Source organism: Anarhichas minor, unplaced genomic scaffold (genome assembly GCF_050575085.1).
Source record: "Anarhichas minor isolate MPS153535 unplaced genomic scaffold, ASM5057508v1 ptg000136l, whole genome shotgun sequence".
In the NCBI taxonomy this organism is placed as follows: domain Eukaryota; kingdom Metazoa; phylum Chordata; class Actinopteri; order Perciformes; family Anarhichadidae; genus Anarhichas; species Anarhichas minor.
Window position 1 is genome coordinate 4427920 of NW_027466582.1, and position 13157 is coordinate 4441076.

General features: G+C 39.1%; 1 protein-coding gene across 1 annotated transcript; it reads right to left on the reverse strand.

The window, feature by feature from the left end:
* Positions 1–4302: 4302 nt before the first annotated feature.
* On the reverse strand, positions 4303–5682 carry LOC142942452 (C-C motif chemokine 4-like). Its single transcript, XM_076084778.1, has 3 exons — positions 5437–5682; positions 4796–4907; positions 4303–4581 (listed from the first exon to the last, which is right to left on the reverse strand). Exons 1-3 carry the CDS (start codon positions 5516–5518, stop codon positions 4485–4487), a joined length of 291 nt encoding a protein of 96 aa, XP_075940893.1. The 5' UTR covers positions 5519–5682; the 3' UTR covers positions 4303–4484.
* Between the last annotated feature and the right edge of the window lie 7475 nt (positions 5683–13157).

Sequence of the window (13157 nt, forward strand, 5' to 3'; positions counted from 1 at the left end):
TTTTGGACAAATCTCACTGACACACCTCTCCAAGACAAAGAGAAAGTGCACATAAGACCCCCACCCCCCCTTTTTTTCTACTACATCTCTCTCTCCTCTCCTCTCTTCTCTCTCTCTCTCTCTCGACTCCCCATCCCCTCTCTCCATTTAAAGGAACAGTGCACCAATCTAATGTTGCACTTCAATATAACCAGATTTATATCTCTAAATACATACAGTGATGGACAATGAAAGAAACTGGAAAGCAAGGAAGACTTGGAAAGTAGAAAAGAAGACATGAAATAAAAAGAGACCAAATAAAGACACATATCAGGACACGGAGGAGATAAAAGTGAAAGCAAAGCCAGGACAAAGTAGACGTGGGATTAGAAGAGATAAGAACGATTGGTCCGGACGATGGCGAGATGAAGGCAGAATCAATGCCTCAGTAATTATTCAACCAAATCCTCTAAAGACCAGACATATATTTCTGTCCCCTCAACCGCCCTCCTTCTTCTCTGACTTTATTTAAATTCCTTCACTTTTTTTTTTTTACTTTCTTTCTTCTTCCTCACCTCATCTGTCAGCATGAGCGCGACTTCATCACAAGAGGCAAAAACACACAAAACAATCAGTGCAACCCTGAAATTGTGTGTGTGTGTGTGTGTGTGTGTGTGTGTGTGTGTGTGTGTGTGTGTGTGTGTGTGTGTGTGTGTGTGTGTCTCTCTCTCTCTCTCTCTCTGTTTCTTCTTCTTCTCTTCCCCTCTCTCTCGTCTCTGTTTGGTCTCCTAGCAACCCAGGAAGCTGTAGGTAATTATACGGTAGATTTGATCTCAAGGTTTTTGGTCGCCTCTCTCTCTCTCTCTCTCTCTCTCTCTCTCTTAATTTCTGTTCAATTCCCACTTTTAATTTCCTTTTAATCTTCTCTGACACACAAAAAGATAGCGGCCATAGAAGGCGGTTTTACTTCTTTTTGTCATGCAAAGCAGCATTATCGTGTGTCTGACAGCGAGGGACTCTGAGGAACCTGGACCGCTGAACTCAATCATCATTGGATTGTTCAGCCAAAGGCATGCTGTGTCATGTGCTGATGCTTATTACCATGACAACGTGACGAGAAAAGTGTAGTGACATTTTGGTTTTGAGATTTTCGTCACAGAAATGTACCTCTGATGGGTTTGTTCAATTTACAGTCTAATATCCCCTTTGTCTGTTAATGGTGAGCATCGTTATGCGCTAATTGTGTGTGTGTGTGCGTGTGTTTGTGTGTATGTGTGTGTGTGTGTGTGTGCACGAGACATACTCAACAGGGTGTGATATGAAACATAACGGTTGCTCTGGAGACAAATTGGAGTAAATTGTTTGTTTTTATTTGTTGACTGTCAGCTATCATTGCCTTTATTTTGTTTTCTATATCTGCAGTAGACCCTGGAGAGAGAGAGTGTGTGTGTGTGTGTGTGTGTGTGTGTGTGTGTGTGTGTGTGTGTGTGTGTGTGTGTGTGTGTGTGAGTGAGTGACAGGTGTTATTGGTGTTGACACATGCTGTAACACTTTTGTGTTGCTAAAAATATCCTTTGTGACTCTTTCCCTGCCCTGTCTGTCCGCTTTCTTCTGCACACACACACACACACACACACACACACACACACACACACACACACACACAGTCCTTCTCTCAGGGGAGTTAATTTGTTGATCCCATCTGTCTGGAAAAGCTGACATCACACACCAATTATTTATATACATACTGTATGTGTGTTCACGTGTGTGAGTGTGTGTGTGTGTGTGTGTGTGTGTGTGTGTGTGTGTGTGTGTGCTCCTGCTGACATCCCATTGTGTCCGTCGCCCCCGACTGGATCATCACCACAGTGACTGTACTGTTCACATTCACTTTTTTTCTCTCGCCTTCCTGCTGCAGCTGACTCTCGCTTGCTTTCATGTTTCTCTGTTCTCTCGTCTGTTCTCTCCCGTAACGACACACAGCATTCCCTGAACGAGTGTATCACAGCAGACTGTGTTTTCATTCATCTTCTCGTGAACAAACAATCATGAGATTGTTGTAAAGCCGCAGGAACGTGTTTTAATGTTTCCTTGTGCTCACCAACATTGGAGCTCTCTCAGCTTAAGAAGGTCACTGACTCACCATGCTGTGGCTTCAGTGATCCTTCCATCTTTTCATCATCTGAAAAATACCAAATATATCTTGGGTGACGGACACAAACACACATATCTGTAGAGGAAGTAATAGTCTTTTCTATCGCTAAGTCAGTGGTGGAAAGTAACAAAGTACATTCACTATTGTAAGTAACTACCAATACTAAATACTATACTTAAATACAGTGTTGAGGTCTATGTGAGTATTTATATTCCATGCAATTTAAAACTTTAACTCCATCACATTTCAGCTTTAAATATGGTGTTTTTTACTTTACCATGTTTATCTGACAGCTACTTACTTTGCAGATTAAGATGTCACATCAATAAAACATGTGATAATCGTATAGAATACAATAAATTGTTATAGATTAAACCAGTGGTTCTGAACCTTTTTGGAGTTTAGTAGTGGCCTCTTGTCACATTTCAGATGTCTAAAAGTTCTCAAAAAGTAGTTCCACTAAAGAGATATATTCCCTCTAAACCTGTCTAATTATTTCCCAACAAAGAAAAAGAAGTCTGAAAATGGCTACAAAAGTGTGAAGTGTTTGTTTTGTCTTATTTCCTACATCATTGTCTCCTCCACAGACCTAGGCCCTGTGAGACAACACGCGCATTGAGGGGAAAACTTGGGGAGGGGTCGCCTGTTAGTCATCCAAAAAAACTGAGGAAGTGACACTAGGAGCTAAATATACAGCAGTTCATTTTACTAAAGGATGGAATGTATTTTTTTTTAAACTATAATACTCCCTAGTTTGATAAAAAGAAAAATAAGTGCCACGCTGTGTACTTAGAATTCATTGATAGTCATTACATTTTAAATATTTCTTCATGAATCGTTGAAATTGTTTTCATCCATCACATGATGAGGCACCTAGTCTGATTAAATGGTAAAGCACATAATTCAGATGCATAGCTGCATCAGTATCAACAATCTCACAATATCATATAAACTGTACTGATATCACTCACATAATGAGTGATTTTGCTTTTAATAAAAGTAATATCAGCAAAATAAAAGTAGGATTTTAATGACGATCTTTTACTTGTAATAGAGTATTTTATTTTGGTACCTTTACTCAAGTAAAGGATGTGAATACTTCTTCCATCATTGGTAAAATCCTCGGCTTGCTTGCTTGTGTCCTCGTTTCTTTCTGCTACAGGAGGTCACGCTGACAGACATGTCGATATGCTAATTTAATAGGACATCCGCATGACTCCCTCCGTTGTCTCATGAATGAGTACTTTTACCCAACCAACTGCTAACCCAGAGCGTTTCAAGTGAGATTTGGGGCCTTTGAACGTTTTTTATTTCAATTGTTGATGATCTTCACAATTGTACACAAGAAGCACTCGAGCTGCCCCATCTCCCGCCTGATTATTTCCCCCTCATTAATATGCAAATCTATGCAGCAAGGTCCTCCACAGATCTAATCAGACCATCTCCTCTTATGGGTCAACTGTGGTGTGAGCGTAAAGCCTTCGACGTGAGCTTTCAATGAGTAGACGTCCTCATATGATTGCTGGCGTATGTACACACACACACATATATGAAGTAGCATGCAGAGTGGCGTGGACGGAAATTTAAATCTGGGTCTGAAACTATTTAAAGAAAAGCTGGGTGGTGACGCCATCGCATTGACATCACTTGAGGCGTCATTCTGGAGCAGGAGGAGATTTTGGGGTCAGTTAGTCTAGAAATGTCTAACAAAGTTAGAGCACTGGTCTGTAATGTTCGTCGTATATTTTCATTTTAGCATTGACAGAAAGCTTTAAGTTGTCACATTTGACTTGTACATAACTGTGGTTTAGCTGCATTTAGCAGCCGACATAGGGAAATAAATACCTGGCTTTGGAAACTAATATGAAACATTTCCACTTGGAGAATGTGAAACAGAGCGGAGAAGAGTGGCATCTGTTGGCCGCAGAGGTGCATCACACGGTAAACTGCAAGTGGAGATGATCTGAAGAGTTAAACTGTTTGTGCCTGACTATCGAGCCTTTGTAATGCAGATCTGAACTTCCTGTGGCTTTTTCTACCATAAACCACATCAACTCTGATGTGTCACTATATTGTTTAACAGAACGTGTGTGAATGTGTACTTGAATTCTTTCTGATCAAAGTGTGTGTTACGTGGTGAATTAAAACAAAGAGAAACCAAATAATAGACGATTTTCTTTTTATATATAAAAGCAGAAAACAATCTTTCAGTACATCACTTGAAACCACATTAAAACAGATAAAAGCAAAGATTATACTGTAAAAAAGAGGGTTTTTTGCATTTATTTTTAAGCTAACGTAGAAATCTATATGAAGATAAATCACCAATACGCCTTTTTTGAGTTTGGTGTTAGTCAGTTTGGAGCCTCTCTTTGGCCTTGATGATGAACTTGACCCACTGCAGAGACGGGTCGGCACAGATTTCAGCTCCGTTCTTCATCGTAAAGCTAAAACAGAGACAAAAAACGTTGATGGCAAGCAGATACTCTACATTTGTCACCATTTGTTGCATGTCTGTTTTATCTAAATCTATATTCACACTTATGTCTGTACGTTTGCTTACATTTCTGGATGTCTGTGAATCGTGCTGTGTTTGTTCTCTTCACTGTGTATGAAGTGATTTATTGGTTGAAGTTTAATAACAGGAGATAAGACACTCACGAGACACCTTCCATTGAACACCGCTCGTCTGTGAACTTGTAGCTCACCACCTTGTCCTTCCGCAACCTTGTGGAGATGAAGTTGAAACAGCACTCATTTGGACCGAAGCTGCCTGGGACACAAATAAAGATAGAAAATGCCGTGAACGTGTAGAGAGACTGAGTGGTATTCAACACAAAACCATCACATCCACATCTTTTTGGCTCATTTTCCCATTTACAGTGTTTACCCCTTCGAGAATAATTCAGCTGTGATCTGAGGACGGCTGTGGTTTGACTCCGATATGACTCAACTTTTTGCTAAAACAAAAACAAATCAATTTAAATGCTCTTAACTTACTAGTATTTATATTTTAAAAATAGTAAATCTACTGCAAAGTTTTTGCAAAATCTTTTAATAATGTTTTTGGGCCTTTCCCCTCCCGACATCTCAAACGTATTAGGCCGACTCAGCCTTTAGTAGCTTTTCTTTATTTTGATCTAATTTTTTTATTATGGGACCGTATCATTGATCATTTTGACCTGTTATGAGGTAATACTTACAGTAATTAGTCCCTAGGAGAGATATTGAGAAATTATGACAGTGACCTGAAGATAGATTTGACCTTTTAAGAAATAAAAAGTGCCACGCAGACAGCTTACCTTGATATGCCACGACAGCGAGAGACGAGAAAAGCAAGGTACAGGTCATCAGAGTCATGGGGTTCTTCATCATCATCATCATTATCTTCAATGTCCTGCACGTCTTGTTGTCTTGAAGATGTCTTCTTTCTGTCCGCTTCACTCATAGCCCCTCACTTTTATTATGCTGTGCGTGTGTGTGTGTGTGTGTGTGTGTGTGTGTGTGTGTGTGTGTGTGTGTGTGTGTGTGTGTGTAGGTGTGCGTGTGTGTGTGTGTTCCATGACAAACATCATGAAGACCTTAACCTGAAACTGCCTAGCATGCAAACATCTGCAGGCATGTGGTCAACACTTCTCAGTAAAAAGTTAGTGGTGGGGGACAGAAGATGTTGTGGGTGTGAGGCAGGTTTTATAAAATAGAAAACATATCCGTACCGCAGTAATTCCACGCGTGTGTGTGTGTGTGTGTGTGTATGTTTGTGCAGTGTGCAGATGCACTGTGGTTTAAAGTCCCTTTCCCTATCGCTGGTTCATGTGTTGTGTTTTTTTTAAAGGATATTGTTTAAAATGCTGAGACATGATAAATGAAACATCTTTGATCTAAGTGATGGGTATTTAACAAGATAATGTGCATAAACAAGGCCAAAAACATCTGTTTTAAAAAGCATTTACAATATGTCACTCTTCTCAAAGCCCAGGTTAAGAACTAAACTTTTATTGGAGACAACAGTCTGTTTACAACAAGTCTCTCTGTGACTGGTGACATTTTAAGAAGATTGTGATTGTTTGTTCTCTGTTTGCTCTCTTTGTTGTATTGATTATTTACTGAATGTGCTTTTCATAGCGCTTCTGTAAAAAGGGGGGGGGGGGGGGGACAACAACTGTGAGACAAAAGCTGCATTTCCGCATGAATCTAACAGGATTTTTTTTTATTTAAGATCATATTTGACTATATTGATGTCATTAATACTGACTAATAATAAGTTATTAACTAATAATAACTAATATTAATGAAGAAAACAATAGATGAGGTTAATAGAATTACAGAAAAGAAGAAGAATGTAGAGAACCACATGGAGCAATGATGTAATGAATTAGGGGCGCAGCAAATAATATGGATTGGTATGTTTTGGGGGTCTAAAGAAAGCTTATGAATGTCATATATATATGTTATATTTTTGTATGAAAAACATCATCTTAGAGATTTTTGACAGGAAATGAAGGGACGGAGGTGGGGAGGGCCCCCAGCTGGACCGTAAACCACTTGTTCCCTAAGTTCTAATGTGAGACACACACTTGTCAAATCCTCCTGAACCAACTACATATTTGTATCGCTAGTTTAATTCCCAGCTAAATGTCAAAGTGATAACAGGTCCAGATTCTATATACTATATATATACTGTATCTCTGTGTGACTTGTTGGCTCAGAACAGATGTGTATTCTTTTTTTGTTGCATTTAAGGTTTGTCGTATTCTGTGTTTGTTACTGTGTCTCATAATGTGCATTTAAATGAACAGAAAGGAATACAGCCTGCGTGTATAATGTTACTTCTACCACACGGGTAAAGAGACAACCAGATCAATAACCCAGACAGACACACTGACTGCTGCAGAAATCAACTCTTTGCAACCTCGAAGTGAAACCTGCGGTTTGTAACAGAGGAAGGGGTGTAATGCAACGAGAATGCACAAACACGGACGTGCATGTGCAAACAGTAAAATATCTCCTTCAGCAAGCAAATTTGACTCATTGATACCTTTATATTAAAACAGACATGTGTTAGACACCGTTTATTATATGTAGGCCTACAAGGCTCAAAACCTTTAGGAAAATATATAAAGAAAATACATTAAGATTTGACATGAATAAAAAACAGCCGATAACCTCACGTCTTGTCAAATCCAAATATTCTCAAAGGAGATTTTGGTAAAACACTTGTATAATATAATTCTGCTTCAGGTGTAACTACTGGGAAATTTGCTCAGAAAGTGTAGAATGGAAAATCCACCTTACAGATTGCGGTGATGCGGTGGGGGTGATGGGGAGGGGGCGTTATTTGCCAACATGACTCATCGAGGTTCACGGCAAATTAACTCATCTTAACTTCCCCTTCTTGCCTTGCTTTTATGATTCTTTCCAGGTCTAAGTCAGCTAATTCAGCAGAGAACAAAAAGAACTGGCCAAAGAAGATTTGTAGGAACATTTAAACAAAATGTTCTGAGTTGAAAATGACAACGCAGCCGGCTCTATCGGTGGAACTAGTAGTAATGCTGGGGTTGTGAGTTCAGAATCAGAATCGGTTTATTGCCAATCACGTTTGCTAATAAAATAAATTTTGCTTGGTGATTGGTGCGTGACAATAAACACAGTTTAAGAATAGTATAAGACATCATTTAAGAATACAAAATAAAAATACACGATAAAATATGATAAATAAAGAGAGAGCGCAGACAAATCATTCAGAGCCAGGGTAGCTGTTTCCCCCTGTTTCCAGTCCTGATGCTAAGCTAAGTTAACCGGCTGCTGGCTGTAACTTTTATATTTAGCAGGTATTTGAGGGGGATCAATCTTGTTATCTGTGGAATCTCCACCAGAAAGCAAACAAGTCCCCTCGGTGTGGATTCAAAAGAGCTGTGAAGACAACTAAGCCAGTGTGACAAACTATTAAGATATTTAACTATTTAATTGTTTTAAAAAAAACAGAGGAAACATCGATGATGAGTTGCAATTATTTTTAGGCCCTTTTCGTAACTAAAGAAATTCAACTTATCACAAATATATAAACATTGCATGTAATTAAAGAAATTAAAATGTGTCCTAATATGAACATTCCAAAATAACATTATCTTCGAACAAATGTTGTATTATTTGATTTACACTATATTTACCTCCTTCTGACCTAAATATAACACAATGTTACAGTAACTCACAGTGACTGAGTGACCACTCGGTGGCAGCAGAGGAATGTGGAGAATCAGAGTTCATTTATTTTAGTCTTTGGTGGTTTTCTCTCTTTTTTTTTGTTTCTTCCAGTCATATTTTAGTTTTATGTATCTGTATGTGTGTTAGGTTTAACACCAGAGAGGCCGATCTGAGTAGAGAAATTGTGTGTTTGATAAATCATAGAGGGACATTTGAAAATCTCAGATATTTTTACTTGGGATGTGTCAAATTTTGTGTCTATTTATAGATTTGGAATATGATAGGAAATTATTTATACATCAAGGAAAGAAGAGAAGCAACCGAGGGTAATAGTGCTTCTGTTATTGTTTTCAATTGGACTGCCAACTTAAAAAATATTGTTTTTATTACCAGTGTGTTTATATTTCAGCTTTGTGTATGTTTTTTTTTCTGGGAATACATCCTGTTAAAAAGGAGGAAAATGTTTAGCTAACAATAACTACCTCGCTGCACATCCTCTCCTCATACATGGCTCTTGACCAGTTCAGATAACAGACGCTCATTCATCAAGTGATTCAGTATTCCCTGCGTTTTCAGTCAGCCGGCTCTCCAGGACGACTACCCTGCCTGCAGAAAATGCTCAGCCCTTAAGCACAACAAAGCAAAATTGGACAGTTAAAGCACAAAGTGTCCAGGCTGAAAAAGTCTTGAAAAATGCAGAATTAAACCACAAGTGGAGCGGGGATTCGATGGTGGGAAGTGACCTAGCGCCTCATCTATATCTAAGAATGAAACACTGATAGTAACTGACACAAAAAACTGATATTAAAACTTCCCATCAACGCATTCCTCTGCAATAACGTGGAAAACACTTTCTCGACTGCTGTAAAAACTAATTGTTCCATAACTGCAACAACTGTAGGGATCTTTGAAATTAGATGCACTTTAATGCAGTACTGCATGAAAATCCACTCAAAGGAGTATTCCAGCCATACAGTATTGCACTTAAGTGTGGTATGTTAGGTTGGGGAACTCACAAGAGACTAATTAAAACAAGAATGGTCCAAATGGAAGCATCAGAGGACAACATATTCTAACTTTTTAGACCCTAGTAAGACTCAAGCTCCAAAAACACTGGATACTACACTTCCCATGATGCAACTTGATAGTGTCTTTTATCAGACCCTCCTTGCCTCGTAAACATCAATATTTTTAATCCAAAGGATGTCTGTTAAAAATGTGAAATCTGAACTTGATGTGTAAAATCGGTAAATTCCCCTTTAAGTCAAATTAGAATATAAATGTTTAGGATGTACTCAATACCTTGAACTCACTGCTCTCATATTAATCATTAAGAATACTATTGATGAATGGTTAACTTCCTTGCCTGAATAGATACGTAGTCTTCAGCTGAGTCAGTCTGGTGCCTGCTCTCTCTTAAAGAAAAACAACTACATAATGTTCCTTAATGATAACGTATCCGAGAATTCCTCATTCGGACATCTCTTGCATAACAATGATTAAAAACTCAGGAAACTGTTCCTGCATGTCGAGCACACGCACTTCCACTCACACGCATGCACACGCAGACAGACAGGCGCACTTAATACAGGAAAGTCACCAAATTTGGCATGAACTGAAGAAAAGGGAGGTCAAAAATACTTTTTATGAATGCATTAAATGACTGACTTCAGAGGAAGGTACATTGCAGAAATGGATGGACATTAATAAATATGATGAGTGCAGTAACTGTCACAGGACTTATGATAGTGTCGAGAAGATAAATGGTATAAAAGCTGAAGTTTTGTCTTGTTTTGACAAAGAAGAAGGTTAACTTCCAGGTCTCTCAGAAATAGAGACTATAATGCATTAAATATCTCAATAGTGTGATGTGTTGTCTTGTCGTACTGTGTACAATAATGTGAAATATTGTTGTGTTGTCCATACAGGCAGGAGGCTAAACAATCAGAAGTGACAGCAGCGTATGATGAGATGCTAGCGTTGTTTTGAAGACTTAAACTTTATGGAAGACGTTCTTAATTTAACACAACCATGAACTTTATTTGTCCACCCAAAAGAGTAGGACGTAACGTCGTAACAGTGTTAACACTTGGGTGCAATTTACTCTCGGTCAAAAGGTGATATATTTATGAAAATGGTTCCTGGTTTCCGAAAAGCGATGCTTGTTATTTTAAGAGTCAAAGGTCGGATTTGTTTGGCAAGCAAAAGCCACGAGAGATTCTCTGCAAAATGAACAACTTGAGATGCGCATACGTTGTAGCATCCCCAAAAATGAACGAATGCATCATGAGTGTGTGTGTGTTTTTAACAGGATGTTGACCTCTTCCATGGACTCTGTCCTGGAAGAGGTTCAAGGAACGGCCACCAGAACTTGGGGATACTTTTAAAATAAACATTTTAACACACGAGTTGTTTCAGTCACAGGATAAAAACACGACAGAGACAGCTGACCCGACACCAGGTCATTGTCATTGTCTTCATTTTTGATAGTTTGTACCACCTACACTGAGCTCAAACAACTTTTATTGTTAATTTATTATTAGATTATATAGATTCATACTTGTATCTTTCACTTTCAACGTACTCGTCTTTTTTAATTCACTTCATGATTTGACTAAATTCAGAGATAATTTGAATGAACCCTGGTGGTCACTTAAAAGAAGCAGTTTTGTTGAAGTGTCCGTACAGTCGGCTGGGTGTGAATGAATAAATGTGGATTTAGTTTTGTTATCGTGCCCTGCTCTCACACATTCTGTCACCATGGAGACAGGGGGGGGGGGGGCAATTAACAGGAGGGTGTCACCCCTCGGCCGACCCTGTGACCACTCCACCCTCTAGCTCGCACGCGCACACTTCGAAGCAGCGATGACTTGTGAGTCACAAGTGGATGTGTCACGGCACTCAACTACAGTAGCCTGAGCCAGGTTCAGTCCCCCGGTGATGGGAAGCTGGTGAGGGATCATGTCGCTAAACTTGCGGGGATAAATCTGGGGAGATAGTTGGTGCCTGAAAAGGCGAGTACTCACAAGTGCTGAGTATCGGCCCTCTGATTATTGTCCACATAAGTACCCTGACTTATTATCTGTTCTGCCACCTGCCACCTGCCACCAAGATACAGTACATGCGATAATCATGTCATGCAACTGTTAGGCTACCTTTGTTGGTGTTAGTGTAAACGTATGAGCACTTTGTAGTGGATCATTGCAGAAGTCACCAACAAACCCACTGAACAGTCTAAGTGACATTTAGAATAAATATAAATGCACTGAATGAGACAATATGTTAGTACATACAGTGTATGTGTACACTCATACAATCATTTCTGCAGTTTCTAACAAAGCTCAGGATGATGTTAGCTTGTGTTTAAATCAGTCATGACAGGGAGATGCATGTGTGTTTTTGAGAGCATCGTCCCCACCCTGCGTTCTCAGATACCAGCTCCCTCGTGTGTCTGGGTGAATACGTTTAATCCTGATGTATAGCTTCCTTGTGCGTGCGTCTCCACCAGATAAACACGCAGACGCACATAAACGTTCATATTTCACTGTTGACAGACGTCTTTTTCATTGACAAACCTGTTCAAGATTAACCGTGTTCCCTCCTGAAGAGATAAGATACCAACCCAAACCAGACACAAACACGTTTCAGCTATTTTTGACTCTTTCTACGCTCTCCATCTATGTCTTTCTCTCTGGTCTCTTTCCGGTTTTGTCTCATTTCTCCACAATTTCCAGGAAAGACTAAAATGCTACTTTAAATAGCTTTCCTGTTTTTTTTTTCATTACTTTTTCCTATTCACAAATTAGTTTTCCTTTTTCTGTTTTTAGTTTTATGATTCAGAGCAACAGTTCCTGAATATTCACTCACCATTGTTACTAGTAACTGCTCTGTTTTTCACTATTTGTGTCATTTAAACATGCACATCTACTTTAGAAACCTAAACTCCTCTGGGTTCTTCACCTCAAGTGCACTTTAAGAAAAATAATATTAATAAGAAAATTGAAGTTGACTTTTGCAAGACTGATCTGCTTACAACAAAAACATTAACTTTAGTATATGATAGAGGATGTGTGTGTTGGTGTGTGTGTGTGTGTGTGTGTGTGTGTGTGTGTGTGTGTGTGGGTGAAGGTGGGACAGACAGGAAATGGCAGACAAGAACAGAACTTCCTGTGTGAGAGGAGAGAGTGCTACATCTTCCCTGTGTGTGTATTTATATATGTTTTAGGGGTCTCACAGTCCGAGGGGATGCTCTGATTTCCTGCCAAACACACACACACACGCACACACACACACACACACACACACACACACACACATATGGAAGTCTAGAGATAATAGCTGTAATGTCTAATGTTTCATGCTATGTTTCCTGTCATTCTTTTTTTAGCTCGTGTCATGTTATGGTCAATGTCAGTGACTCTTGATAATACCACGTAAATCTGGCCCTCATGTAAATACAGAACAGAACACATTCATACTGCAGTTAAAGCAGAATTATGTCTCATTGACTTACTGTAACATTGATAGAAACCCTCCCTAAACTAAGGCCAAGATGAGGATGAACCCCTTCAGGCTTACCGTGAAGAAATTCACTTCTATTCCTTTTGCACTAAACAGTATCTCCACCCTTTTCTTTATTAGTTGAAGCTTAACACATGTTTTTGTAATTCATCCCTTGAGTGCATCTCGTTGATACACCCCCAAAATAAGAAAATAATGTTTACATTCTTATCCTCTAGTGGTAAGTTTGTTTCTTGTTTTTAGTTTAGTCTGCGTCTGATTATCCTCCTCTTTCAGCAAAGTGTAAAGAAAGTCTGTA